Below are 26,984 nucleotides of genomic sequence, written 5' to 3' on the forward strand. Positions count from 1 at the left end.
ATAATAAGGTACAGTCTATACCATTGTTATGGCATTAGTGGTTGCAGCAGAGTTTTTGGGAAAGCAGAATGTTTCCCTGAGTGACTTGATAATTTTAACTAAGAACAAATTAAAAGAATTGGCAGTGAAATTGGGGTTGGAATTGAAATCAGGTGCCAAAAAGGCAGAGAACATCTGGAATTAGTAAAAGATGATGATGGTGACACAGATGAAGGGAAATATGAGGAACAAGAAAGAGAATATGAGAGACATGAATGTAGTAGGTTTGAGAGTGATGCAGCGGTATTGGCTGGGATTCAGTTAGAAGCGAAAAAACTTGAGGCAAAAAAAGAATTAAGAAAACTTGAATTGGAAAATCAGGAAAAGGAAAAAGAAAAAGCAATAGCATTTAGAAAACCTGAATTGGGAAAAGAGGAAAGGGAGAAAGAGAGAAAGTGAAAGAGAAGAGAGGGAATTTAGGCTAAAAGAGACGGAACTAAGACAAAAGGCTCAGGATGAATCTGAATTTAGATTAGGACCCAGCGAGAAGTTATTTAAATTTATACAGGCTCTTCCTAAGTTCGAGGAAAGGGACATAGAGGCATTTTTCATATCTTTTGAAAAAACAGCCAAACAGATGAAATAGCCAAAAGAAAACTGGACATTGCTCATGCAGGGCAGGTTGGTAGGCAGAGCTCATGAAGCTTATGCCAGGCTTCTGCAGATTATGAAGTTGCAAATAAGGCTATTCTCTCTGCGTATGAGTTAGTCCCTGAAGCTTACCGTCAGAAGTTTAGGAACTTCCAGAGATTGACAGGGCAGACATACTTAGAATTTGAGAGGGTAAAACAAATGAATTTTGACCGTTGGATACGGACATTAAAAATAGAAACCACATATGAGAACCTTCGATAATTGATTCTCTTGGAAGAGTTTAAAAACTCCATTCCTTCAGTAATGAGAACTCACAGAGATAATCTAAAAGTGTTGAAAGCTAGGCAAGCAGCAGAGATTACTGGTGATTTTGAGCTTGTGAATGAGCCAACCTATTTTGTCCGTCACTCCCATAAACCTGAGAAGGATAGAAAGTGGGAGAGTGAAAGGAAGGCAAGTAGCCGGGGACAAGAAGGAACAGCTGGGAATGCCTCAGGATCTCCTTCTCAGGTCAGAAAGGAAGGTGCTGAGGGTAGAAGTGAGGTGCGCAAGCCGAAGTGTTATCATTGCAACAAAACGGGTCATCTTCGTTCACAGTGCTGGAAATTGCAAGGTAAACCCACAGGACTTGTTGGGGTGTGCAATGTTAGTGCAGAGGAAATGACTCTGATTGAGCATATAGCAGACCAGGCTAGAGCTTTAACGACAGCTGTGAACGTGAAACCAGATACTAAAACTAAGAGGAGTGCAGAAGTCAAGAATAAAATACCTGAGAGTTATAATGAATTTCTGGCAAAGAGGAGAGTAACTCTGTATCCTGTAAGTGAGGCAGGAAAACCTATCATTATACTCAAGGACACAGGAGCAACCAACACTCTTGCTGGGAAAAGATATGAGGTTTCCACCAGAAAGCGCCTTGAACGTTTTAGTTAATGGAATTGTCGGGGAGTATATATCCATACCTTTGTCTAAAGTAGACCTAGAGAGTGATTTATATCTGGGATAGTAACTGTAGGTGTATTTAGTTTTTCTAATTAAGCAGTTAATTTTTAAATTTAAAGACACCTGGCTTGGTTAACCTCATTCAGGGGTTAATAGATGGTACAATTTGGCTGGATCTTTCTTTAATTTGTAAAGTTTAAAATGATATGTTAGGCGATCTGTGGAGGGATGGGATTGAATTATCAGTGTGTATCTCCCAGCACAATCTGAATCGTATATTTTGATTGGGGACTTTGACTGGAGCGGTCGGTCGTAACACACTTGCGTTGAAAATGTTGACCAACATTAGATGTGATTCCATGATTGGAGAACATTTGCTAAATAATCTCCAGTATGCTAAGAATTACGCTGATAACCAATTTAAGATTGTCAGTTGGGCTCACAGTGTGGCGCATTTGCACGTATTGGAAACTACAAATATTAATATACAGGACCCTGTTCTTTGCAAACAGAAAGAACATGTACACACATTGTGCCTGTTTCAGCTAAACAAAATAAATGACAGCCATTCGCTAGTTCATTCCTCAGGGCAATGCCTTCACCAATCAGAGTCAAGCTACCTGGTTTAAATTTCAAACAAAGCTTGGCAGTTAACTGTCAGTCACCATAAACCTCTGCCAATCAGAGTCCACTTGCCAATGAATCAGCACTCTCTTCGCATACAGTATAAAGTTGTTGCTTTCCCTTACATTGGTGTTCTTGCGAATTGTCCTGATGAGTGCAAGATGAAAAGCTTCAACAACATGTCTCTATTTTCAGCAATATTCAAGTTCTGTACTACCAAATGACTATTTGTAAAGGTAGAAGGTGAAAACATTGACTGAGGTGGTAAGTTCAACCACTGTTTAAAAAGGAATAAACCCTGTTGCAGTCAAATAAAAGGAAGGGCAAGAGGGGCGACTGTGACCCCCTCCTCACTTGGCTGTAACAGAAATTTGAGGGCTCGTCCGGGATTGTAACCCAATGACAAACGAGAAATTGGAAGTGGGAAACCAAATTGATACCCAGTTTAAAAAAAAATTAAAACTTCAATACAAGTTTTCTTGTGGTTTTCACTGCTAGAATACTAACATGTCCACATTTGAAGCCAATACCTTCCTAAGCCAGAGTGAATGAAGTAACTTCGGACATCTTAAATGCCCTATCTATTGAAGAGCTGAGGAATGTAGCTGGGCAGTTAGGGATTACTCTCTGTTCGAAAACTAGGAAATCTGAATTCCTAAGACTTGTTACCAACCATTTTGCACTTGACCCTGAAGATTCAGAAACAAGGTTAGAGTCAGAAACAGACAGAACACCTGATGAAAGATCACAGACCTGAAACATTCACTCTGCTTCTCACTCCACAGATGTTGCTGAGTATTTTCAGCACTTTCTGTTTTTATTTTAAATTCTCATCCTTGTGTTCAAATCCATCCATGTTCTCACCCTCCCCATCTCTGTAACTTCCTCCAGCCCTAGAACACTCCTAGATCTCTGCGCTCCTCCAATTTTGGCCTCTTGCACATCCGATTACCAGCGCCCCCATCCTGGCCCTAAGCTCTAGAATTCCTTTCCTAAACCTCTCCAACTCTCTTTCCTCCTTTGAGACCTCCATAAAAACAACCTTTTTGGCCAGGTTTTTGGTCACCTATATCAGTGTCTCACTATTTGACTCAGTGTCAAGTTTTATTTGATAACACTCCTGTGAAGCGTCTTGGGATGTTTTTATGTGTCAACAGGCGCCATATAAATGCAAGTTGTTGCTGTGATTATATTCCTATACAATTGCAATGTTTATTCCAGGAACGTAATTTGCAGCATCACTTCCAACTTGATTCTTGCAAATGTTTTCCCCTGAAAATCTGCACTCAAATGTGGTACAAACTAATTCACTGCTCGCTCACCTGGAGAGAAGTGTGGGCTGAGAATTCCTGCAGCTTTATCACTGGTTGTGTCTGGAGAGAATGTTTCTGCAATCACAGTCACGGAGCAATGTGGAATAGACTCCGCCACACATACAGCAGTAGATAATCCCACAACACCAGCTCCAATCACAGCAACTCGGATCTTATCCATGGTCTGTATGGAAAAACAAAAGTCAGGAACAAGATATTTAATTAACCTCAAGAATGAGATTTACGATCCCAACAAAGCAGCTACAGTCAAATTCTGTTCCAAGACAATAAAACAGAACAGACAACAAAAGGGACTTGTGTCCAGATTTCATACAACAGGATAGCTACACCATTACTGACTAACAATCTGGGCTTCTATCAGTTGGTTTACATTAGGTTATTTGCAGGGAGTTTTTTGAATTCATTCACGGGATGTGGGCTGGTAAGGCTGACATTTAATGCTCTTCCCCAATTGTCCTTGAGAAGGTGGTGGTGAGCTGCTTTCTTGAATATAACTGAGTGGCTTGCTAGGCCATTTCAGAGGGCCATTAAGAGTCAGCTGCATTGTTCTCATCAGGACTACTTATTCCTGGCTCCAGCTGAATGGGACAGCACACAGCATCATAAGGGGTAATTAAACTTTCTTATAAAGGAACACTCACTGAAACTGCCATTTTGCTCATTTCTTCACTAACTCAAGAATGGAGAAAACAAAGAGATAAAGGAAAAAAGGAAAAGGGAAGCATCAGGAGGAACAGTGCAAGTCCTGGTCAGTTGTTGGAATCCCAATAGACAATGAATAATTGCTCATCAGCATCATTACAACCTTACTAGCTTAGATGATTCTTTTTAAATTTACAGCAAACAAAATCTATTGTTAAGTCACAAAGCAACTTATAGAATATATTTCAGAGTACTATATCTGTACAAAAGGAGCCTGTTTATACTTTTACATCTTAACTGATTTGAAATCATTTTTGCATTCCTTATACTTCCTGCTCTGAGTCCCTCTTCCCAGCATATTCTTAGTCCACAATGGGACTCGACAGTGATGGTGCCAAAATTATGGTCATTGTTGTATTGACTGATTGGCTGATGCAACATCTCAAAACAAAACAGCCTATTATTTGGTGTTGTTATTGCTTCCTTCAGGAAGAAGGTACCAAACAATCTTGAGTCGAAAGGTAATTAAATTGTGGGATCTTTATTATTAAGTAACAGGTTTACAAGAGAGCTCTATAATACACGTGTGACTAGGTGACTAACACAACTTGGTGTTGGTTGATGTCGCTTCCTGTGATGATGTGTGAAGTACTCAGACTGTTAAAGTGATATCACAACATCGGGTGACAAGACAGAACAAACTAATCTATGATACTCAATCTAACACCTATAGATGAATCTGAGAGAGCCTCTATAGTCTCAGTCAACTAAACATATTCAACCAATGCAGAGCAACAATCAGCACTGTAAATAGGATGTTGAACTAAATATACATGAACTATTGTGTCCAGCGCTGGTTGGCAAGCAAAGGAACACATTCAACCACTGAAGATAGTGAAGAGCTACAAGGTGTTAAATTCTATGTGTTATGAGGGAAGACTGGAGAAAAATGTTCTTTTCAGCATGATACACAAGAAAACAGGAATGAAAAAGATTAATTCCAAATATTCAAGTTAAATTGCAACAGTAGGACAAGGGGAAATAAATTCAAACAAGTCAATTTAGGACTGATATCAGGAGGTTCTTCACACAAAGAGCAATCAACACATTGAATTCAAAATGTTAGTAGCTTTCTGGAGGAATGATATAAAACAGGCCAATTGGCCATCCTCATAGTCATAGAGTTAGAATCATAAAGTAATACAGCACAGAAACAGGCCCTTCGGCCCTTTGTGTCTGTGCTGGCCATCAAGCACCTAACTATTCTAATCCCATTTTCCAGCACTTGGCCCGTAGCCTTGTATGTTATGGCGTTTCAAGTGCTCATCTAAATACTTCTTAAATGTTGTGAGTGTTCCTGCCTTCACCACCTCTTCAGGCAGTGTGTTCCAGATTCCAACCACCCTCTGAGTGAAAAAGTTTTTCCTCAAATCCCCTCTAAACCTCCTGCCCCTGACCTTAAATCTATGCCCCCTGGTTATTGACCCCTCCGCTAAGGGAAAAAGTTTCTTCCTATCTAACCTATCAATGCCCCTCATAATTTTGTATACCTCAATCAGGTCCCCCCCTCAGCCTTCTCTGCTCTAAGGAAAACAACCCTAGCTATTTCAGTCCCTCTTCATAGCTGAAATGCTCCAGCCCAGGCAACATTCTGGTGAATCTCCTCTGCACCCTCTCCAGGGCAATCACATCCTTCCTATAGTGTGGTGCCCAGAACTGTACACAGTACTCCAGCTGTGGCCTAACTAGCATTTTATACTTGCAGTCTTATGTAGTTGAATAGCCTTGGCAATATTCATTATTGAAGAAAAATAAAAAAACAATTTACAGTCGATGCTGGAAATATGAAATTTTTAAAAAATAGAAAATGGTGGAAACATTCAGCAGACCAGGCGGCACTTATGGAGACACGAAGAAAGGTTAACATTTCAGGTCTTAAGATCCTTGAAGGATTATCACTAAAATATTAACCTTTATTTTGTTTCCTTTCTCCACAGATGCCCGACCTGCTGAGTATTTCCAGCATTTTCGGTATTTATTATCGAATTATCTACTTATTCATTCATTATCATACTTTAAGAATGGGTGCTTGGCTAAGATACCATGTGGCAGTGCCAGGCACCCATGGAAACATTCAAGCAAGAGGCAACATCTTACAGATAGGAATTCTGAATAAAAACAAAAAAAAGCTTAACTCTCAAACAGGATTACTCGACAGTGAGGGCTGGAGAGGACTGCATGCCTATCCGCCATTAGAATCAGCAGTTTGGGGACTATCTGTCAGGATTACACTGACAAAAATCAGCCCCTCTCCCCTCATTGTCAAGCTGACCACTATCAGGTCACCGCAATTGTAGGTCAGAATTCTTGTCAGAACAGGAATTTCTAGCTAAAGTACGCAATGGGTTGGAATTAATTGAAACAGCCTACCTAGATGTAATGTTGAGAGACGGGACAGCAAAAGCTAACAATGCTCCGGTTGAGGTGAGGTTTGGGGAGTGCCTGCCGTTAAAGAGGGAGAAGAATGTCAGCATTAACTGACAGTGCTGCCATTATCTGAGGGAGTAAGCTTGAACAGGGGAAAGGGAGAGAAAGTGTCAGATTGAATTAAAAGAGGAGAAGAGTGGGTAAGTTGAACTAAAGGGCAAGAAGAGTGTCAATGTTAACTGGGAAGGTTGTGTAAGGATATAGAGATTTATCATTTCAATATTTGGTGACAGAAACCCCACATGCCAAATGGAAATATTCATTTCATCATGTGGAACTTTGCCTGAGACATTTACTGACTGTTACAAATAACTTAAAAAACAGAACAGTGTGCAGCCAAGATGTCCACACACAATTTGCACATGAGAAGCAAAAGGCAGGCTGGAGACAGAGGTGATTACCCAGTCTAGTCAGAACAATGGAGTGCTCTCTGATTCACTGTTCTGGGATAGCCTTATCAATGGCGTTGTCAAGAGCCATCAACACCCATTGACTTTGAAAGAGCCAAACCCCTCCCCTCTACAATGTATCTGAACAGCCTTGAATTTCAAAGATCATTCCAGAAGATACAGATTCAAACACAAAAAAGTGATCTCATCACATAACTGCTTGGGCCACTCTGGTGGAAGTCAGACAGTAACTGAGATTCAGGCAGGGAAGATCCCTCCTCTATCTCTCTCTCGAGTAGAGATCTTGAGAAGCCTCAAGCCGCAGCTGATGGAAGATGGGTCTACAGATCCTGACAGTCAGCAACCAGAGGACAAGGATAAAATCCCTCTTCTGCCATCTGGAACCAGAGAAGCAAGCCCGAATGGTGAACGTGGCCCAGTGAGCACTTCAGGACTACAATCTTAACTAAAGACACCGAGAATCAGTATTTAAATTTCATTTATTACGGCCCTCTACTCCAACCTCCCAACGCTGTTTTTTCCCCTCTGTAATCTATTTGTGTGTATGTGCCTCTCGTATGAATGTGAGCATGGACTTGTAGCATATTTTAGCAATTTCAACCGGCTTAGAGTGATATGGTTAATAAACTTACATCTTTCTTGTTTAAACTTAAGAAAACCTGTCTGATCGGTTCGTTTGCAATTATATTAGAGGAACAGGAGCAAGTGCTCACTGATATAGTAAGCTGTGTTAAAAAAGATAAACCCTGTTGCCGTCAAATCAGAAAAGGGGTGAAAGGGGAGCCTGAGACCCCCATCCTCACCTGGTGGTAACAATTTTAATACAGAAAAAAGGCAATTATGGTTAAACCACATGAATAAGTCAGAATTGGTTTAACTTGTATATTGGCAGATCTTTTCTTTTGATTAGAATGACAGCCCAGGACAAAAGCCATAGTTCAGAAAGAGGAAACATAAGAAACAAAGGTGCTGAGATAATATTGTAACAGGATAGTGACCAACATACATGTGGCCCCTTATTGATGACCTAAGGGTCATAAAACACCCAGCAGGGTTTAACTCAGCAAGAATTAGACAGTGAAAGCTTATTTTTAAAATAGTACAAAGGGCAGATAAGAAGTAAAATTCAGTAGGAACTTTAGCTATCTTCAAGGCTAGGTACTGTGAACAGTTTTGGATAAGCATTGATCATGGTCACCAGGAAGATCCTTACATGCAGGTATCTAGACGTGGGACTGCATGTACTGCTCTGTAATAAATTACGTTTGTTATCAGCCATATTACTGTCTAGCTTTATGAACCTGATAATAAAAAGATAAGCAAATTTGGGAATGAGGACAGAGTAATTCTGAGAAAGAGTGAGAAGTTAATGTGCTACAGTGTCAGTGCGAACTGGGTCTAGAGAAAATATTTGCATTTATATAGCACCTTCCTTGACCTCAGGATGTCCCAAAGCACTTTACAGCCAATGAAGTACTTTTGAAGTGTAGTTACTGTTGTAATATAGGAAACTCAGCAGCCAATTTTTACATGGCAAGGTTCGACAAACAGTAAGGCAATAATGACCAGATAAATAAATGCAAAATACTGCAGATGCTGGAAATCTGAAATAAAAACAAGAAATGCTGGAAATACTCAGCAGGTCGGGCAGCATCCGTGGACAGAGAAGCAGAGTTAACGTCTCAGGTCAATGACCCTTCATCAGAACTGGCAAATGTTAGAAATCTTATAGGTTTTAAGCAAATAAAGTGGGGGTGGGGCAAGAGATAACAAAAGGGAAGGTGTTGATAGGACAGAGGGTCACATAGAATAACTGACCAGAAGGTCATGGAGCAAAGGAAAAGGGTGTGTTAATGGTGTGCTGAAAGATAAAGCGTTAGTGCAGAGAGGATGTTAATTGACAGAAAAATGAATAGCCCTGGCCCAAAGCTCAAATATGAAAAAAACAGTGGGTAGGCACATGGTAAAAAATTAATTATGAAACAAACTAAAATTTAAAAAACAAATAAAAAAGAAAAATTAACTAAAACAAAAAAGCGGGGGCCCGTCATGCTGTAAAATTATTGAACTCAATGTTCAGTCCGGCAGGCTGTAGTGTGCCTAATCAGTAAATGAGATGCTGTTCCTCGAGCTTGCGTTGATGTTCACTGGAACACTGCAACAAGCCCAGGACAAATATGTGGGCATAAGAGCAGGGGGCAGTGTTGAAAATGGCAAATGACAGGAAGCTCGGGGTCATGCTTTCGGACTGAGCGAGGTGTTCTGCAAAGTGGTCACCCAATCTGCGTTTGGTCTCCCCAATGTAGAGACTACATTGTGAGCAGCGAATACAGTATACTAAACTGAAAGAAGTACAAGTAAATCGCTGCTGCAGCTGAAAGGAGTGTTTGGGGCCTTGGATAGTGAGGAGAGAGGAGGTAAATGGGCAGGTATTACACCTCCTGTGATTGCAGGGAAGGTGCCATGGGAAAGGGACAAGGTGTTGGTGGTAATGGAGGAGTGGACCAGGGTGTTGCAGATGCAACGATCCCTTCGGAATGCTGACAGGGGAAGGGAGGGGAAGATGCGTTTGGTAGTGGCATCACGCTGGATGTGGCAGAAATGGTGGAGGATGATCCTTTGGATGTGGAGGCTGGTGGGGTGGAAAGTGAGCACAAGGGGAACCCTGTCGCGGTTCTGGGAGGGAAGGGAGACTCTGAGGGTAGAGGTGCGGGAAATGGGCTGGACACATTTGAGGGCGCTGTTCACCACAGTGGGGGGGAGAATCCTCGGTTGAGGAAAAAGGAAGACATATCAGAAGCGTTGTCGTGGAAGGTTGCACCATCAGAGCAGATGCGTCGGAGACGGAGAAACTGGAAGAATGGAATGGAGTCCTTAGCGGTGGCAGGGTGTTAAGAAGTGTAGTCCAGGTAGCTGTGGGAGTGGGTGGACTTATGATGAATATTAGTAGACAGCCTATCCCCAGAGATGGAGACAGAGAATTCGAGCAACGGAAGGGAAGTGTTGGAGATGGACTGTGTAGAGGTGAGAAAAGGGTAGAAATTGGAAGCAAAGTTGATAAAGTTTTCCAGTTCGGGGCAGGAGCAGGAAACGGCACCAATACAGTCATCAATGTCATCAACGACCAGATAATCTTGTTTAAGCATTGGCCGAATATTGGCCAGGACACCATGACGAACTCTCTTGCTTTTCTTTGGAATAGAGCCATGGAACCTTTGTATATCCAGCTGTGAGGGACAGAGCGAACCTCAGTTTAACAACTCATCACTCTCAGTACTGCACGGGTGTGTCAGTCTAGATTTGTGCTCAAGTTCCGGCCGTGGGATTTAGACCCACAACCTGCAGACTCTGGGGGGAGAGTGCTACCATTGGGCCACTAAGGGTTGTGTAGCTTTAAGAATTGGGGGAGGATTTGGACATGGGGGAATAGCTGTTGAGGTAGCTTTAGGGGAAGAAATAGTTTGTTGAAAATCCAAATGTTATTCTGTGTTTTTTTTTCAGAAGAAAAATCAATCAATTTGTGAAGGATTCTTCTTCTTCTTCTTCTTTGGCCTCCTTGTCTCGAGAGACAATGGGTAAGCACCTGGAGTGGCTACAAAGGCCAATTCTAGAGTGACAGACTCTTCCAAAGGTGCTGCAGATAAAATTGGTTGTCGGGGCTGTTACACAGTTGACTCTCTCCTTGCGCTTCTGTCTTTTTTCCTGCCAACTGCTAAGTCTCTTCGACTCGCCACTCTTTAGCCCCGCATTTATGGCTGTCCGCCAGCTCTGGCGATCACTGGCAACTGACTCCCACGGCTTGTGATCAATGTCACAGGATTTCATGTTGCGTTTGCAGACGTCTTTAAAGTGGAGACTTCGACTGCCGATGGGTCTGATACCAGTGATGAGCTCATTGTACAATGTGTCCTTGGGGATCCTGCCATCTTCCATACTGTTCACATGGCCAAGCCATCTCAAGCGCTGCTGGCTCAGTAGGGTGTATATGCGGAGGATGTTGACCACCTCGAGGACTTCTGTGTTGGAGATATGGTTCTGCCACCTGATGCCAGGATTCTCCGGAGGAAGCGAAAATGGATTGAATTGAGACGTCGCTCTTGGCTGACATACGTTGTCCAGGCCTCGCTGCCAGAGAGCAAGGTACTGAGGACACAGTCTTGATACACTCAGACTTTTGTGTTCTGTGTCAGTGTGCCATTTTCCCACACCCTCTTGGCCAGTCTGGACATTGCAACGGATGCCTTTCCCATGTGCTTGTTGATTTCTGCATCGAGAGACAGGTTACTGGTGATAGTTGAGCCTAGGTAGGTGAACTCTTGAACCACTTCCAGAGTGTGTTTGCCGATATTAACGGATGGAGCATTTCTGATGTCCTATCCCATGATGTTTGTTTTCTTGAGGCTGATGGTTAGGCCAGATTCGTTGCAGGCAGCCGCAATCCTGTCGATGAGTCTCTGCAGACACTCTTCTGTGTGGGATGTTAATACAGCATCGTCAGCAAAGTGGAGTTCCCTGATGAGGACTTTCCGTACTTTAGTCTTCGCTCTTAGATGGGCAAGGTTGAACAACCTGCCACCTGATCTTGCGTGGAGGAAAATTCCTTCTTCTGAAGACTTTAACGCATGTGAGAGCAGCAGTGAGAAGAAGATCCCAAACAGTGTAGGTGAGAGAAGTGCTTCAAATCAACCAGACTGCATAATTTTTAAATGAGAAATCTTGGGTTTTCCCATCCCCTACTAATGCACCAGCAATTGCCTTCAATATTTAGGATTCTTTCTTGAGGAATACATGTACAGATCTTATCCTTTTTATTAGACCACTGGCAATTTTACTGCTCTACTATCAGTTTAAGTAACAACGCCCATGTAACTATTTGTTTTCACACATTATTGATTTATGATTGAGGCCATTCTTGAGCTCTCAGCTTTTTGGGGAATAACCCGGCTGTTTTTAAAGGTCAGCTTTTTCTACTTTTTTAGGTTGGCATGTAGGGGACAGATAAATTTATTGAGAGGGTCCTGCAAGAAACTTGTTTCTTTAAACAAAAATGAAAATTTAAATCTCGTCAAATAAATATGCCACTATTTAACAATGATGGATCAGAAAATGCTTGGCAATGATTCTGCATTGTTTCTTCATTCATTTTTTTTTTACCATGTACCTGCCCACTGTGTTTTTTTCATGTTTGTGCTTTGGGCTAGGGCTGTTCATTTTCTTGTCCATTAACACCCTCTCTGCACTAACACTTTGTCTTTCAACAAACCATTAACATACCATTTGCCTTTGCTCCATGACCTTCTGGTCAGTTATTCTCTGTGACCCCGTCCTTTCAACACCTTGCTTTTTGTTATCGCTTGCCCCACCCCCTGCTTTATTTGCTTAAACCTTTGCCAGTTCTGATGAAGGGTCAGTGAGCTGAAACGTTAACTCTGCTTCTCTATCCACAGATACTGTCAGACCCTGCTGAGTATTTCCAGCATTTCTTGTTTTTATACTGGAACAGTGCTCTCTAGAATAGACTCTGCTAAAGTTTGCAGGGTCAGTGGGAAGGCGCTGAAGTTATATGAGGTAGGGAGCCACAAGCAAAAGGCACAGGGTTGCCAGCTCTGCTTGGACATGTTATGGGAGGTATTATGACGTGACTTGCCGGCTGGAATTTTGCGCCCCCCACACAGGAGCAGGCTGGTGGCGGGTGTGGCCACAAAATTGAGTGGGAGGTGTGGGGGTGGGGGCAGTTTCCCACACCTTCCCCCCACCCCCCCCCCCCCCTGCAATTTTACCAGGGGGTGGCGGTGGCAAAAAACGGCTCACCCACCCCAGGCTAATCAGTGACCAACTAACTGCCACTTAAGGGCCTCCTCCCGCTGCCACTGGTATGTTACCAGAGGCCAGTGGGCACCTCAGGTCCCCAGAACGCTGCCTTCTTGCGGGCTGGAGTTGCCCACCTGATCGGGCACCCTGTGCCCCACGGAGGGCCCCCCCACCCCGATGCCCGAACCACCCCTAAATAAACATTTAGAAATGTTGCCCAAAGCTGTGTATTTTAAAAATTAAATCCCAAATAAACCCACTGCAATTTACAATGAGATCTGTTAAATTTAGATCAAGATATTTTGAACACTTGTTATTGTACATAACATTTCATAGTTAGTTTTGACTAGTGCGAAATTTGTATAGTTTGTCAGTGAAGTTCTCTCCTCACATCTATTCGCGGAATGATTGCATAAGCAAGAAGTAGAAACACCTACAAATGATGTAAACAAAGCAAAAAAACAAAGCAAAGTCCTCCCCCCTCCTAACCGACGCCCCCCCCTGCCTCGCCAGAGTCCAACCAATTCTCCCTGGCAAGGCCCTAAAAAGCTAGCTTTCTTCTGGGGCCAGCATGCAGGAACCTGCTGTGGCTGGGTGCAGTCCCAGTCCGCTGATTGGCTGGCAGCTCTTGGAGGCAGGAGGCAGGACTTCCTGCCTCAGGAGGCGGACTCGTCCAACGTAAAATTCCGGCCCCCATCTTCAACTTCCCCCCAAACCCATCTCTAATTGCTTATAAAAATACTTGTGTTCAAAAATGGGAGGGGATTTGTTTTATACTGAATGGTTGGCAACTCCAGCAGGGCAGAGGTTCAGGCCCCTTACGAGGGCAAGTTGGAAACAATGGGGAAAAAATAAACATTTAGAAATGTTGCCCAAAGCTGTGTATTTTAAAAATTAAATCCCAAATAAATCCACTGCAATTTACAATGAGATGTTTATCACAGATGAGGGCAAGTTCAGGGGAATCAGTGAAATCAAAAATAAAACAGTGACACTCACCCAAACTTGGTAGAGAAACCACTCCCTCCCAGAGGTCTCGGAGTTACAGTGCCCTGACCCTTACCGGCTTCAGCTTTCTCCCGAGGCTGTTGCACATTCTCTCTCCAGTCCTGCCTGTGGAATGGAGCTTTTGGGCTGAATTTTACTCGCCCCACAATGTCAGGGGTTGGGCTGAATTTTACTCGCCCCACAATGTCAGGGGTTGTGGCGGGGGGGCCCATAAAATACTTGCGGGAGCAGCCCGCCACGACTTCCGATGTCAAGAAGGCTCTGCCGTATTTTACCGGCGGCTACGAAGTCTCGGTGCACCCCCACTGCAACACCCACCACCAGCCGCACCCCACCCCCCACAGCCAAGCGGCAGCAGAGCCTTTATTTACATTATAAATTAATTTTTAAGACATGCAAATCAACTTACCTCGTCCCAGCGGCCGTCCTACGCCGATTGTACGGCTGCCAGCCGCAATTTGCATGCCTTCGGAACTCTATTGGGAGTTCCGATGCGAGACACCGGTGGGGAGGGCTGAAATTATCAGGGTGGGTGGACAAAGAGTGGGGAAAACTTTCTTTTATCAGGCCTGGGGATGGTAGGAAGGGGTTGAAGGGCAAATGTGATGAGGTTGGGGAGGAAAGGTCGGAGTGAGAATCAAGTTAATGATTGTCATAAAGGCTAATGAAAAAAAACATTGGCGGCGAACTAATAAAATACAATCCTTAACGTTTTTCTCAGCAAGCGCACTGAGTGTTGGCAACTTCAACTGGAATCTTCTCAGTTGCTGATCCCTACCTGTAGCCAGCAGCCAGTATTTCCACAGAGAACTATAAATAAATCTACTCTGTTGTATATCTGGTTAATCTAGCTAAGGGAGATGACTGAGCCTTCAGTAATTTGAATATTCACTCTTTTATTACATTCTAACTATATACAGCTTTACATAAGTCTGCAGTGTTCCAGTGAACATCAACGCAAGCTCAGGGAACAGCATCTCATTTATCGATTAGGCACACTACAGCCTGCCGGACTGAACATTGAGTTCAATAATTTCAGAGCGTGACAGGCACCCACCACCCCCTCCCCCCCCCCCCCCCCCCCATTTTACTTTTATTTTTAGTTCTTTTTTCTTTTTTTTGTGTTTATTTTATTTCATTTCATCTTAGTTTGTTCAGTTTTCTTACCCACTGTTTTTCTTTCATGTTTGTACTTGCAGCTGTTCAATTTTCAGTCTGTTAACACCCTATCTGAACAATGCTTTGTCTTTCAACACACCATTAACATATTGTTTGCCTTTGCTCCATGACCTTCTGGTCAGCTATTCTGTGACCTTGTCCTATCTACACCTTCTCCTTTGTTATCTCTTGCCCCACCCCCGCTTTACTTGCTTATAACCTTTCACATTTCTAATATTTGCCAGTTCTGAAGTAGGGTCACTGACCTGAAGCGTTAACTCTGCTTCTCTCTCCACAGATGCTGCCAGACCTGCTGAGTATTTCCAGCATCTCTTGTTTTTATTTCAGTTTCCCAGCATCTGCAGTATTTTGCTTTTATTTACATAAGTCTGTATGATTTCTCTGAAAACATGCTGCATCCCCCTCCAGTCTCTCACATGTGATCTCTCACATCATCGTGGTGAGAGGTACTCCTAATGCTGGCTCAATTATTAACACTTTCAAACCCTTATACTACATACACTAGCCTCAACCCTTAAAGCAGCTACTAGAGAGAGACAAGAGCAGCCAACTGGGTGGGACTAACTGCCATGTCATCTGGCATAGACAGTTAGGGTGTGACACTACAAGCTAACAGTTAGGGTGTGACACTACAACCTCTGCATAAATGTGTTACAAAAGTTACTTTTTTTTTAAAAAGCCAATGGAAATCTGAAATAAATACAGAAAATTCTGGAAATACTCAGCAGGTCTGGCAGTACTTACAGAGAGAAACAGAGTTAACATTTCAGGCTGGTGACCTGACCTGCTGAACATTTTCCAGCAGTTTCTGTTTTTATTATAAATATATATCGTTGGCAAGAATTTGCACTAAGAATAACACAGGCTTTCAGCACTCAATGTTATTATGAAGTCAACCGGATAGCAAATTTCATCATCGCATGTGCAGTCGAACGCAGAAATCTGGAAGTTGCTGCCCAAGTTATCCTACTCCGCCTGTGCCTCACCGAAAGACCTGACTTTGAAGTCCATGTAACAGGGTAAAGTTGCTGTACTTACCCACTAAATATGCCAGAAAAAATTATGGCTGGTGCATTCAGGTGTGAGGGATTTTTTTCAATTGTGTGACAAGTCACTGCCTCTCTGGCATTGAAAAATTACTTTTACAAGTGTGGACTCTCATTCATTCAGAATTTAATTATTGTTGAAGGTTTATTAAAACTTAAAATAATTTTTGTTTTTTTCTGTTCCTTTTATTTCTCTTTCGTAATACCATTTTTCTTCCCCTCTATTTTGCTTTCTGTACGTGATTTTGCATTGAATTAAATATTCTAATTTATACTTCCTAGTTTAGACTCTGTGTGGCTCAGTGAGGATTCTTCAATCTGATTGGTTGACGAGACATGCTGTTGCTTGTCCTGCTCATACATGCCACAGATTGTCTGTTTAGGGCGCCATGCTGTAAAGGATCTCTAGTAACCGTAGGTTGCTGCTCCAAAGCCCGCAAAAAGTCTGTGGGCAGCTGAAAACATAATGAACGGGAAGCACCTTTCCTTTGCCACAGTCCACAAAATCCGGGTCAATATATTTGTCTGTGATTCATGAAGAACACAGATGTATTTAGCAGATAGTGGTTAGGAAAATACCATTATTTGTGAAGGTGGCGTGGCATTAACACTAGAACTACTCAATGGTGTATGTTCTATGTACCACCCATACCCAGCTTGTATCCTACATCTAATCAACCTTTATGGTGCCAAGGAGTATGAATTGTCACTTGTATAATCAAAGCTGCTGATATATGGTTTCCACAGCAAAATGGTTGGAAGCAGAGAATTCAGTCTGAAACACCTGTGAAAATCCAGGAATTCCATTTAATAAAGACAGAATGTGACAGTCATGGTCACTATCAACTAATAGCCCTAATTTTAAATGAATTGAGTCACAGAGTGTTATCAAAAACAGCAGTAAAAATCCTGGAATTCCACGTTATATAGAAAACGGCATTAAACTTATTCAACTACAATAAAATCAGTGGCACAAAAACAAGAAATGCTGGATTCACTCAGCAGGTCTGGCAGCATCTGTGGAAAGAGAAGCAGAGTTAACGTTTCGGGTCAGTGACCCTTCTTCGGAACTGACAAATATTAGAAAAGTCACAGATTATAAACAAGTGAGGTGGGGGTTGGGCAAGAGATAACAAAGGAGAAGGTGCAGATTGGACCAGGCCACATAGCTGACCAAAAGGTCACAGAGCAAAGGCAAACAATATGTTAATGGTGTTTTGAATGGTGTGTGTTGAATAAAATCAGTGGCTCTGGTTATAACAGACCTGAGTACAAATAGTATGTTGCTAGCCACCTGGAATAGTATTATGAAGGCGCTTCCGTTTTTGTTAAATATTTTATGAGGATTCATATTTAAATTGTGGAAATGGATTCATTTTTTGGAAGGTTAAAGATTTCATAGATGCTGGACTTTGTTTTTGTTGAAAAGACTCCATGGACATGATTTTTACAAGACTCACTGAAAGGTCTTGTTTGAAAATAATCTTTTACTGGAAGTCATAAGCTCAAAATATATAAGCCTTAAGCTCAATAAACAATAGAAACCTTGGTGACCTGGGGAAGATGTTTACAGAGAAATGGCATGTCAAGATTCATAAGGGTCAGGAGGTTCTGATTGGCTGTTTGTGGTTTTGCTTCTGAGATATTGTTTTGGTTCAGTTGGGGTGTGGACTGTGTTTGAAAAGCAGTTGGAGATTCACCTGCCAAGAAAGAAACCCCAGCTCATTTTTCCTGCACCTCTCTATGAGACCCTGATAGGTCCAGTGTGTCAGCTGCTCTTTCCTCCTGTCTTTGAAAAAACCCTGTGAAACCCGAGTGTGATAGCAGAAGCCCCTGATGCCGCATTTCTCCTGAAATGCCTCCCAGACTATTTCTTGACATCTCCAGAATGAACTGTTTCTGAAAATATCCCAGTGACCTGTCACCGTATACCCGGTTGCCAAACCAAAAGGGACAACTAACATCCTTCCAATCTTCGCTTTTTTCTTCAAGAATTAGCAAGTGTTTTGCTGAAGTATTTATTTTTGTCTTTTTTTGTAACAGAGCTCTGCAGAGAGAATTTCTTCTTTTTTCAGCACGTGTGTGTGTGAGTTTTTGTGTGGGGTTAAAAAGACAACTTTCATATTTCAATTTGTGTGTCAATGCTTTGCTTTTTTACTGGATAAGTCTTGTTTTGTAATAAACTGATAATTTTGTTGTTTATTAAAGAAACCTGGTTGGTGTATTTTATTCTGGGTTAAAGAGTAGAGTCTATGATTGACCTTATCGGTAACTGGGTAAACATTTAAAAATATGTGTTGTGACCTGTGGAGAAGTGGGAATAGAAAAGACAGTGCACGCCTCCCACCTCGGTCATAACAATAGTATGTACTGTAATGGCCAGTCTTCCCATTATCGAAATCTAGCTAACATCACTTGGGCCTGACTTTAATTTTAATTCTCAACATTTGTGGTTGGGTGGTAGTGGTAGGACCAGGTTTGAGAATCACAAGAAACAAGCAAGAAGAACTGTCATTTCTGATTATTATTCGAGTTGCTTAGCCTTCCTACTGCATAGTGTCCACTCAGTGTCAGCTGTGGCTCAGTTGTTAGTAGGCCTACCTCTGAGTCATTGGGCTGAATTCTATGACGGGCGCAAAAATGGCGGCCCACCCATGCTGGAAGCACACGAAAGAGCCACCACAATTCCAAGCGCAGCGGCTCATTTAAATAGCCGGTGCGGCCTCTCCCCTCCCCCACCCCGATTTTTTTTTTTATTCCTTCATGGGATGTGGGCAACGCTGGCCAGGCCAACATTTATTGCCCACCCCTAATTGCCCTTGAGAAGGTGGTGGTGGTGAGCTGCCTTCTTGAACCGCTGCAGTCCATTGTGTGGAGGGGGCGAGCTATCCGTCCCCAGCAATGGCATCAGCTGCCCGTGCGCAGGCACTGTCACCATTTATTAAAGGGCTGTTAGCCCTAAAGGCAAATTTAAATATTTAAAGAATGATTAAATTAAATTAAATAAATACATCTCTTTTGCCCCTCTCCCACCCTCCATAACAATTAAATTAATTATTTGCCCTGCCCCCAAAAACACTTACATTTACCAACTGACCTTAGAATCAAAGAAAGTTTACGGCACAGAAAGAGGCCACTTGGCCCATCATGTCTGTGCCAGCCAAAAACAATCCATCCATTCTAATCCCACCTTCTCGAATTTGATCCTTATCCCTGCAGATTACGGCACTTGAGCTGTATATCCAGACTCCTTTTGAATGAGTTGAGGGTCTCTGCCTCAACTACCCTTTCAGGCAATGAGTTCCAGACTCCTGTCACCCTCTGGGTGAAAAGTTTTTTTCTCATCTCCCCTCTAATATTTCTACCAATCACTTTAAATCTATGCCCCCTAGTCACTGACCTCTCTGCTAAGGTGAATAGATCCTTCACCTCCACTCTATCAAGGTCCCTCAAAATTTTGTACATTTCAATCAAATCTCCCCTCAGCTTTCTCTGTTCCAAGGAGAACAACCCCAGCCTATCCAATCTTTCCTCATAGCTGCATTTTTCCAGTCCTGGCAACTTCCTCGTAAATCTCCTCTATACCCTCTCACGTGCAATTACATCTTTTCTTTAATGAGGTGACCAGAATTGCACACAGTGCTCAAGTTGTGGCCTAATCACTGAGTTATACAGTTCCAGCAGAACCTCCCTGCTCTTATATTCTATACCTTGGCTAATAAAGGAAAGGATTCTATATGCCTTCTTAACCACCTTATCGACCTGTTCTGCTACCTTCAGGGATCTGTGGTCATTCACTCCAAGGTCCCTCACTTCCTGTACACTTCTCAGTATTTTCCCATTAATCGTGTATTCCTTTGCCTTGTTTGACCTCCCCAAATGCATCACCTCACATTTCCCCGGGTTGAATTCCATTTGCCACTTTTCTGCCCATCTGACCAGACCATCAATATCTTCCTGTAGCCTACAGCTGTCCTCCTCGCTATCTACCACACAGCCAATCTTTGTGTCGTCTGCAAACTTCTTGATCATGCCCCCGACATTTACGTCCAAATCGTTAATATATACCACAAAAATCAAGCGACCCCAGTACTGAGCCCTGAGGAACGCCACCGGAAATAAAGCCTGGTTACTCAAACCGAATCCGCCCAAACCTGACTGCATGTGTCGGGTTCGGGTTAGGGCGGGTCTGTATTCTGCATCCAGCATTCAGGCTCAGGTCAGGTCAGGCTGGACTGTACTGTTTGGTTTCGTATTTATTTTTCCTTTTAATCTACAATTTTTTTTCTGTCTCAATCATATTTTTGTTATTTTTGGGTTAGGTCAGGCATTTTTAAAAATTGAAGGACTTGGGCCCGGGTTGGGATTTAATTTTATACCCAAGCCAGGCTTTAATTGGAAACAGCCCTCCAGTCGCTAAAACACCCGTCAACAATTACCCTTTGTTTCCTGCCACTGAGCCAATTTTGTATCCACCTTGCTGCATTTACCTGGATCCCATGGGATTTTATTTTTGTAACCGGTCTGCCATGTGGGACCTTGTCAAAAGCCTTGCTAAAATCCATGTAGACCACATCAACTGCATTACCCTCATCTATCTTCCTTGTTACTTCTTCAAAAAATTCAATCAAGTTGGTCAAACAAGATCTTCCTTTAACAAATCCATGCTGACTATCCTTGATTAACCTGTGCCTTTCTAAGTGACAGTTTATCCTGTCTGTCGGAATAAATTCCAATAATTTGCCCACTACTGAGGTTAGACTGACTGGCCTATAATTACTCGGTCTATCCCTCGCTCCCTTTTTAAACAGAGGTACAACGTTAGCAATTCTCCAATCCTCCGGCGCCACACCTGTATCCAGTGAGGACTGGAAAATGATGGTCAGATCTTCTGCTATTTCCTCTCTTGCTTCTTTTAACAGCCTAGTTTACATTTCATCTGGCCCTGGTGATTTATCAACTTTCAAGGATGCTAATCCCATTAATACTTCCTCTCTCCCTATGTTTATCATATTCAATACTTTACACTCTTCCTTCTTAACTACAATATCTGCATCATTCCCTTCTTTCGTGAAGACAGACACAAAGTATTCATTAAGAACCATACCAATATCTTCTGCTCCGACACACAGGTTACCTTTTTGGTCTTTTATGGGTCCTACTCTCTCCTTAGTTATCCTCTTACTCTTAATGTTTTGATAAAACGTCTTTGGGATCACCCTGATTTTGCTTGCCAATATTCTTTCATGTCCTCTCTTTGCTTTCCTAATTTCCCTTTTTGATTTCACCCCTCCACTTTCTATACTCCTCTCGGCTTTCTGTAATATTGAGTTCTCGGTGTCGGACATAAGCTTTCCTTTTTTTTTATTCATTCATGGGATGTGGGCGTCGCTGGCTAGGCCACCATTTATTGCCCATCCCTAATTGCCCTTGAGAAGGTGATGGTGAGCTGCCTCTTGAACCGCTGCAGTCCATGTGAGGTAAGTATACCCACAGTGCTGTTAGGAAGGGAGTTCCAGGATTTTGACCCAGCGACAGTGATGTAATGGCGATCTAGTTCCAAGTCAGGATGGTGTGTGACTTGGAGGGGAACTTGCAGGTGGTGGTGTTCCCATGCATTTGCTGCCCTTGTCCTTCTAGTTGGTAGAGGTCGCGGGTTTGGAAGGTGCTGTCTAAGGAGCCTAGGTGCGTTGCTGCAGTGCATCTTTTCTGCATTATCTTACCCTGTAGACTCCTTGACATCCATGGGGCTCTAGATTTGGCTGTCTCACCCTTTTTCTTTGTGGGAACATGTTTACTCTGAACCCCTTGAATCTCCCCTTTGAATGCCTCCCACTGCTCTGACACTGATTTACCTTCAAGTAGCTGTTTCCAGTCCATTTTCGCTAAATCGCTCCTCAGTTTAGTAAAACTGTCCTTTGCCCAGTTGAGATCTCAAATTCCTGTTCTATCCCTGTCCTTTTCCATAATTATGTTGAAACTGACTGAATTATGATCACTACCACTAAAATGCTCTCCCACTACCACTCCTTCCACCTGCATATTTTCATTTCCTAAAACTAAGTCTAAAACTACACCCTCTCTTGTTGGACTTGCTACATACTGGGCAAAAAAGTTCCGCGGAATGCACATCAAGAATTCTGCTCCCTCAATTCCTTTCACACTAAAACTATCCCAGTTAATATTGGGGTAATTAAAATCCCCTACTTCTATCTCCGTCTGACTGTTTGGGGGTCTATAGTACACTCCCAGCAGTGTGATTGCCCCTTTTTTGTTCCTTAGTTCAATCCATACGGCCTCATTTGATGAATCTTCCAACATATCTTCCCTCCTCACAGCTGTAATAGTTTCCTTTACCAAAATTGACACTCTTCCTCCTTTCTTATCCCCTCCCTATTGCATCTGAAAACCCTGTAACCAGGAACATTGAGCTGCCATTCCTGTCCCTCCTTAAGCCATGTTTCTGTAATAGCTATGATATCAGACTGTCATCTGTGCTTTCAGCTCATCTGCTTTATTTACTATACTCCTTGCATTGAAATAGATACCCTTGAGCACTGACAAACTCTTTTTTTTATTTCCTAACCCTCGTTTCCTCTGTCTTCCAGACTCATCCATTAATTTTCAACCATCCATTTTAATTTCTAATTGTGTCCCAGCTGAGTCTACCCTCAGGTCCCCATCCCCCTGCCAAACTAGTTTAAACCCTTCCCAAAGGCACTAGCGAAACGTCCCGCAAGAAATTCAGTCCCGCCTCTATTCAGGTGCAACCCGTCCGGCCTGCACAGGTCCCATATTTCCTGTGACATCACTGCTTACTTTATTTTCAAACTCCAGTGCACATGGACTCCTCTCCGTTGCTCTCCCGGAGGGTAAGTGCTCTAGGCCGCAATCCTTGGGCTCGATTTATCTGCCCCTCGCTCTGTGTTCTTCCCGAAAGTCTGCTTCTCCACCCAGAAGGGAAGTGCTCTAGGCTGCGATTCTCAGGCTCAATTTACCTGCTCCTCGCTCCGTATTTTTCCCACAGGTCCACTTCTCTCCGCTGCTCTCTCCTTGTGGCAGCACCCCAGAAGGTAAGTGCTCCCCCTATACTGCACAAACTTTAAATTATAACCCTCCCTACCGTCCCCTACACATGACGTTAATTTGATCTGTTGCCCCTCTCTCACACTGAGAAACTTATCTCCGCCCCCTCCCCACCAGTATTGCACCTCGTTTCCCCAGATGGGGATCTGAAGGCGCGGTAGTGCCGGCCACCAGAGTGAAGATCGTGGTGTGACATCAGGAGGCGACAGGAGAGTAATTTTAATTTATTCAAATATTTAAATTGTGGTCATGTCGCCGAGCAGCCGGGGGGAGAGGGTGTGGGGGGTTCTAAGTGTGGCCTAACTAAGGTTCTGTCCAACTGCAACATGACTTGCCAATTTTTATACTCTATGCCCCGACCGATGAAGGCAAGCATGCCGTATGCCTTCTTGACTACCTTATCCACCTGCGTTGCCACTTTCAGTGACCTGTGGACCTGTACGCCCAGATCTCTCTGCCTGTATTAGATCTTCCAAGATGCATTACCTCACATTTGTCCAGATTAAACTCCATCTGCCATTTCTCCGCCCAAGTCTCCAACTGATCTATAACCTGCTGTATCCTCTGACAATCCTCATCACTATCCGCAACTCCACCAACCTTTGTGTCGTCCGCAAACTTACTAATCAGACCAGCTACATTTTCATCCAAATCGTTTATATATACTGCAAACAGCAAAGGTCCCAGCACTGATCCCTGCGGAACACCATTAGTCACATCCCTCCATTCAGAAAAGCACCCTTCCACTGCTACCCTCTGTCTTCTATGACAGAGCCAGTTCTGTATCCATCTTGCCAGCTCACCTCTGATCCCGTGTGACTTCACCTTTTGTACCAGTCTGCCATAAGGGATCTTGTCAAAGGCTTTCCTAAAGTCCATATGGATAACATCCACTGCCCTTCCTTCATCAATCATCTTCGTCACTTCCTCAAAAAACTCAAATTAGTAAGACACGACCTCCCCTTCACAAAACCATGCTGTCTCTCGCTAATAAGTTCGTTTGTTTCCAAATGGGAGTAAATCCTGTCCCGAATAATCCTCTCTAATAGTTTCCCTACCACTGACGTAAGGCTCACCGGCCCATAATTTCCTGGATTATCCTTGCCACCCTTCTTAAACAAAGGAACAACATTGGCTATTCTCCAGTCCTCTGGGACCTCAACTGTAGCCAAAGAGGATGCAAAGATTTCTGTCAAGGCCCCGGAAATTTCTTCCCTTGCCTCCCTCAGTATTCTGGGGTAGATCCCATCAGGCCCTGGAGACTTATCTACCTTAATGCTTTGCAAGACACCCAACACCTCCTCCTTTTTGATAATGAGATGACTGAGACTATCTACACTCCCTTCCCTAGGCTCATCATCCACCAAGTCCTTCTCTTTGGTGAATACTGATGCAAAGTACTCATTTAGTACCTCGCCCATTTCCTCTGGCTCCACACATAGATTCCCATCTCTGTCCTTAAGTGGGCCAACCCTTTCCCTGGTTACCCTCTAGCTCTTCATATATGTATAAAAAGCCTTGGGATTTTCCTTAATCCTGTTTGCCAATGACTTTTCACAACCCCTTTTAGCCCTCCTGACTCCTTGCTTAAGTTCCTTCCTACTGTCTTTATATTCCACAAGTGCTTCATCTATTCCTAGCCTTCCAGCCCTTACGAATGCTTCCTTTTTCTTTTTGACTAGGCTCACAATATCCCGTGTTATCCAAGCTTCCCGAAACTTCCCAAACTTGTCTTTCTTCCTCACAGGAACATGCTGGTGCTGGATTCTAATCAGCTGATGTTTGAAAGACTCCCACATGTCAAATGTTGATTATGCCTGTCTTCACCCTCTGTCCCTGGGCTTTACTGCCTGTCTTCATCCTCTGCCCCTGGGCTTTGCTGCCTGTCTTCACCCTTTGCCCCTGGGCTTTACTGCCTGCTGTCACCTTCTGCCCCTGGGCTTTACTGCCTGCTGTCACCCTCTGCCCCTGGGCTTTACTGCCTGTCTTCACCCTCTGCCCCTGGGCTTTACTGCCTGTCTTCACCCTCTGCCCCTGGGCTTTACTGCCTGCTGTCACCCTCTGCCCCTGGGCTTTACTGCCTGCTGTCACCCTCTGCCCCTGGGCTTTACTGCCTGCTGTCACCTTCTGCCCCTGGGCTTTACTGCCTGCTGTCACCCTCTGCCCCTGGGCTTTACTGCCTGCTGTCACCCTCTGCCCCTGGGCTTTACTGCCTGTCTTCACCCTCTGCCCCTGGGCTTTACTGCCTGCTGTCACCCTCTGCCCCTGGGCTTTACTGCCTGTCTTCACCCTCTGCCCCTGGGCTTTACTGTCTATCTTCACCCTCTGCCCCTGGGCTTTACTGCCTATCTTCACCCTCTGCCCTTAGGATTTACTGCCTGCTGTCACCCTCTGCCCCTGGGCTTTACTGCCTATCTTCACCCTCTGCCCTTAGGATTTACTGCCTGCTGTCACCCTCTGCCCCTGGGCTTTACTGCCTGTCTACACCCTCTGCCCCTGGGCTTTGCTGCCAGTCTTCACCCTCTGCCTCTGGGCTATGCTGCCTGTCTTCACCCTCTGCCCCTGGGCTTTACTGCCTATCTTCACCCTCTGCCCCTGGGCTTTACTGCCTGTCTTCACCCTCTGCCCCTGGGATTTACTGCCTGTCTTCACCCTCTGCCCCTGGGCTTTACTGCCTGTCTTCACCCTCTGCCCCTGGGCTTTACAGCCTTTCTGTCACCCTCTGCCCCTGGGCTTTGCTGCCTGTGCTCACCCTCTGCCCCTGGGCTTTACTGCCTGTCCACCCTTTGCCCCTGGGCTTTGCTGCCTGTGCTCACCCTCTGCCCCTGGGCTTTACTGCCTGTCTTCACCCTCTGCCCCTGGGATTTACTGCCTGTCTTCACCCTCTGCCCCTGGGCTTTACTGCCTGTCTTCACCCTCTGCCCCTGGGCTTTACAGCCTTTCTGTCACCCTCTGCCCCTGGGCTTTACTGCCTGTCTCCACCCTCTGCCCCTGGGCTTTGCTGCCTGTGCTCACCCTTTGCCCCTGGGCTTTGCTGCCTGTGCTCACCCTCTGCCCCTGGGCTTTACTGCCTGTCCACCCTTTGCCCCTTGGCTTTACTGCCTGTCTCCACCCTCTGTCCCTGGGCTTTACTGCCTGTCCACCCTTTGCCCCTTGGCTTTACTGCCTGTCTTCACCCTTTGCCCCTGGGCTTTACTGCCTGTCTCCACCTTCCGCCCCTGGGCTTTGCTGCCTGTTTTCACCCTCTGCTGCTGCTTCGCCTTCCACTGACTTCACTGGAAAGAAAATTGGGTGTGGAGTATTATGGGATGTTAGTTTATCATTGGCTAGTTCATGCTTTCACTAAAAAACAATTTCATCCCCATTAATTCCTTGTTGGAGGAAGGTCCCACCTGTGTTGGCTGACTTCCCAGAACTTGTCCAAATTGGTCATTTTTCTTCCAAGAGTCTGTACTGAGTGGCAGCAGGCTATTCAACCTTCGGTATCATCACCACTGTGTCTGTCCTCACCTAATGTCCTCCTACATCCAGCAACACCAACAACTTACCTTCCCATAGTGCCTTTAACATCGTAAAATGTCCCGGGGAACTTTGCAAGAGCATTGTCAAACAAAATTTAACACTGACACGACATGAGATAATAAATAGGTCAGGTTGGCAAAAGCTTGACCAGAGGTAGGTTCGAAGAAGGAGAGGGAGGTAAAGAGGCAAGGAGGGTTATAGGGAGGGCACTTCAGAGCCAATTAGGGATGGGTAATAAATGCTGGCCTTGCCAGCGACCC

At 44.0% G+C, this 26,984-nt stretch overlaps 1 protein-coding gene across 1 annotated transcript in view; it reads right to left on the bottom strand.

The window, feature by feature from the left end:
- ddo (D-aspartate oxidase) overlaps positions 1-26,984 on the bottom strand; it is a 249,199-nt gene that overhangs the window by 221,680 nt on the left and 535 nt on the right. Inside the window, exon 2 of the mRNA XM_068027308.1 lies at positions 3,522-3,696. Coding sequence (XP_067883409.1) covers positions 3,522-3,693 — 172 coding nt within the window. The 5' untranslated portion in view covers positions 3,694-3,696. The remainder of the gene's footprint in view (positions 1-3,521; positions 3,697-26,984) is intronic.

The sequence above is a fragment of the Heterodontus francisci genome, chromosome 3, assembly GCF_036365525.1.
Source record: "Heterodontus francisci isolate sHetFra1 chromosome 3, sHetFra1.hap1, whole genome shotgun sequence".
Lineage (NCBI taxonomy): Eukaryota > Metazoa > Chordata > Chondrichthyes > Heterodontiformes > Heterodontidae > Heterodontus > Heterodontus francisci.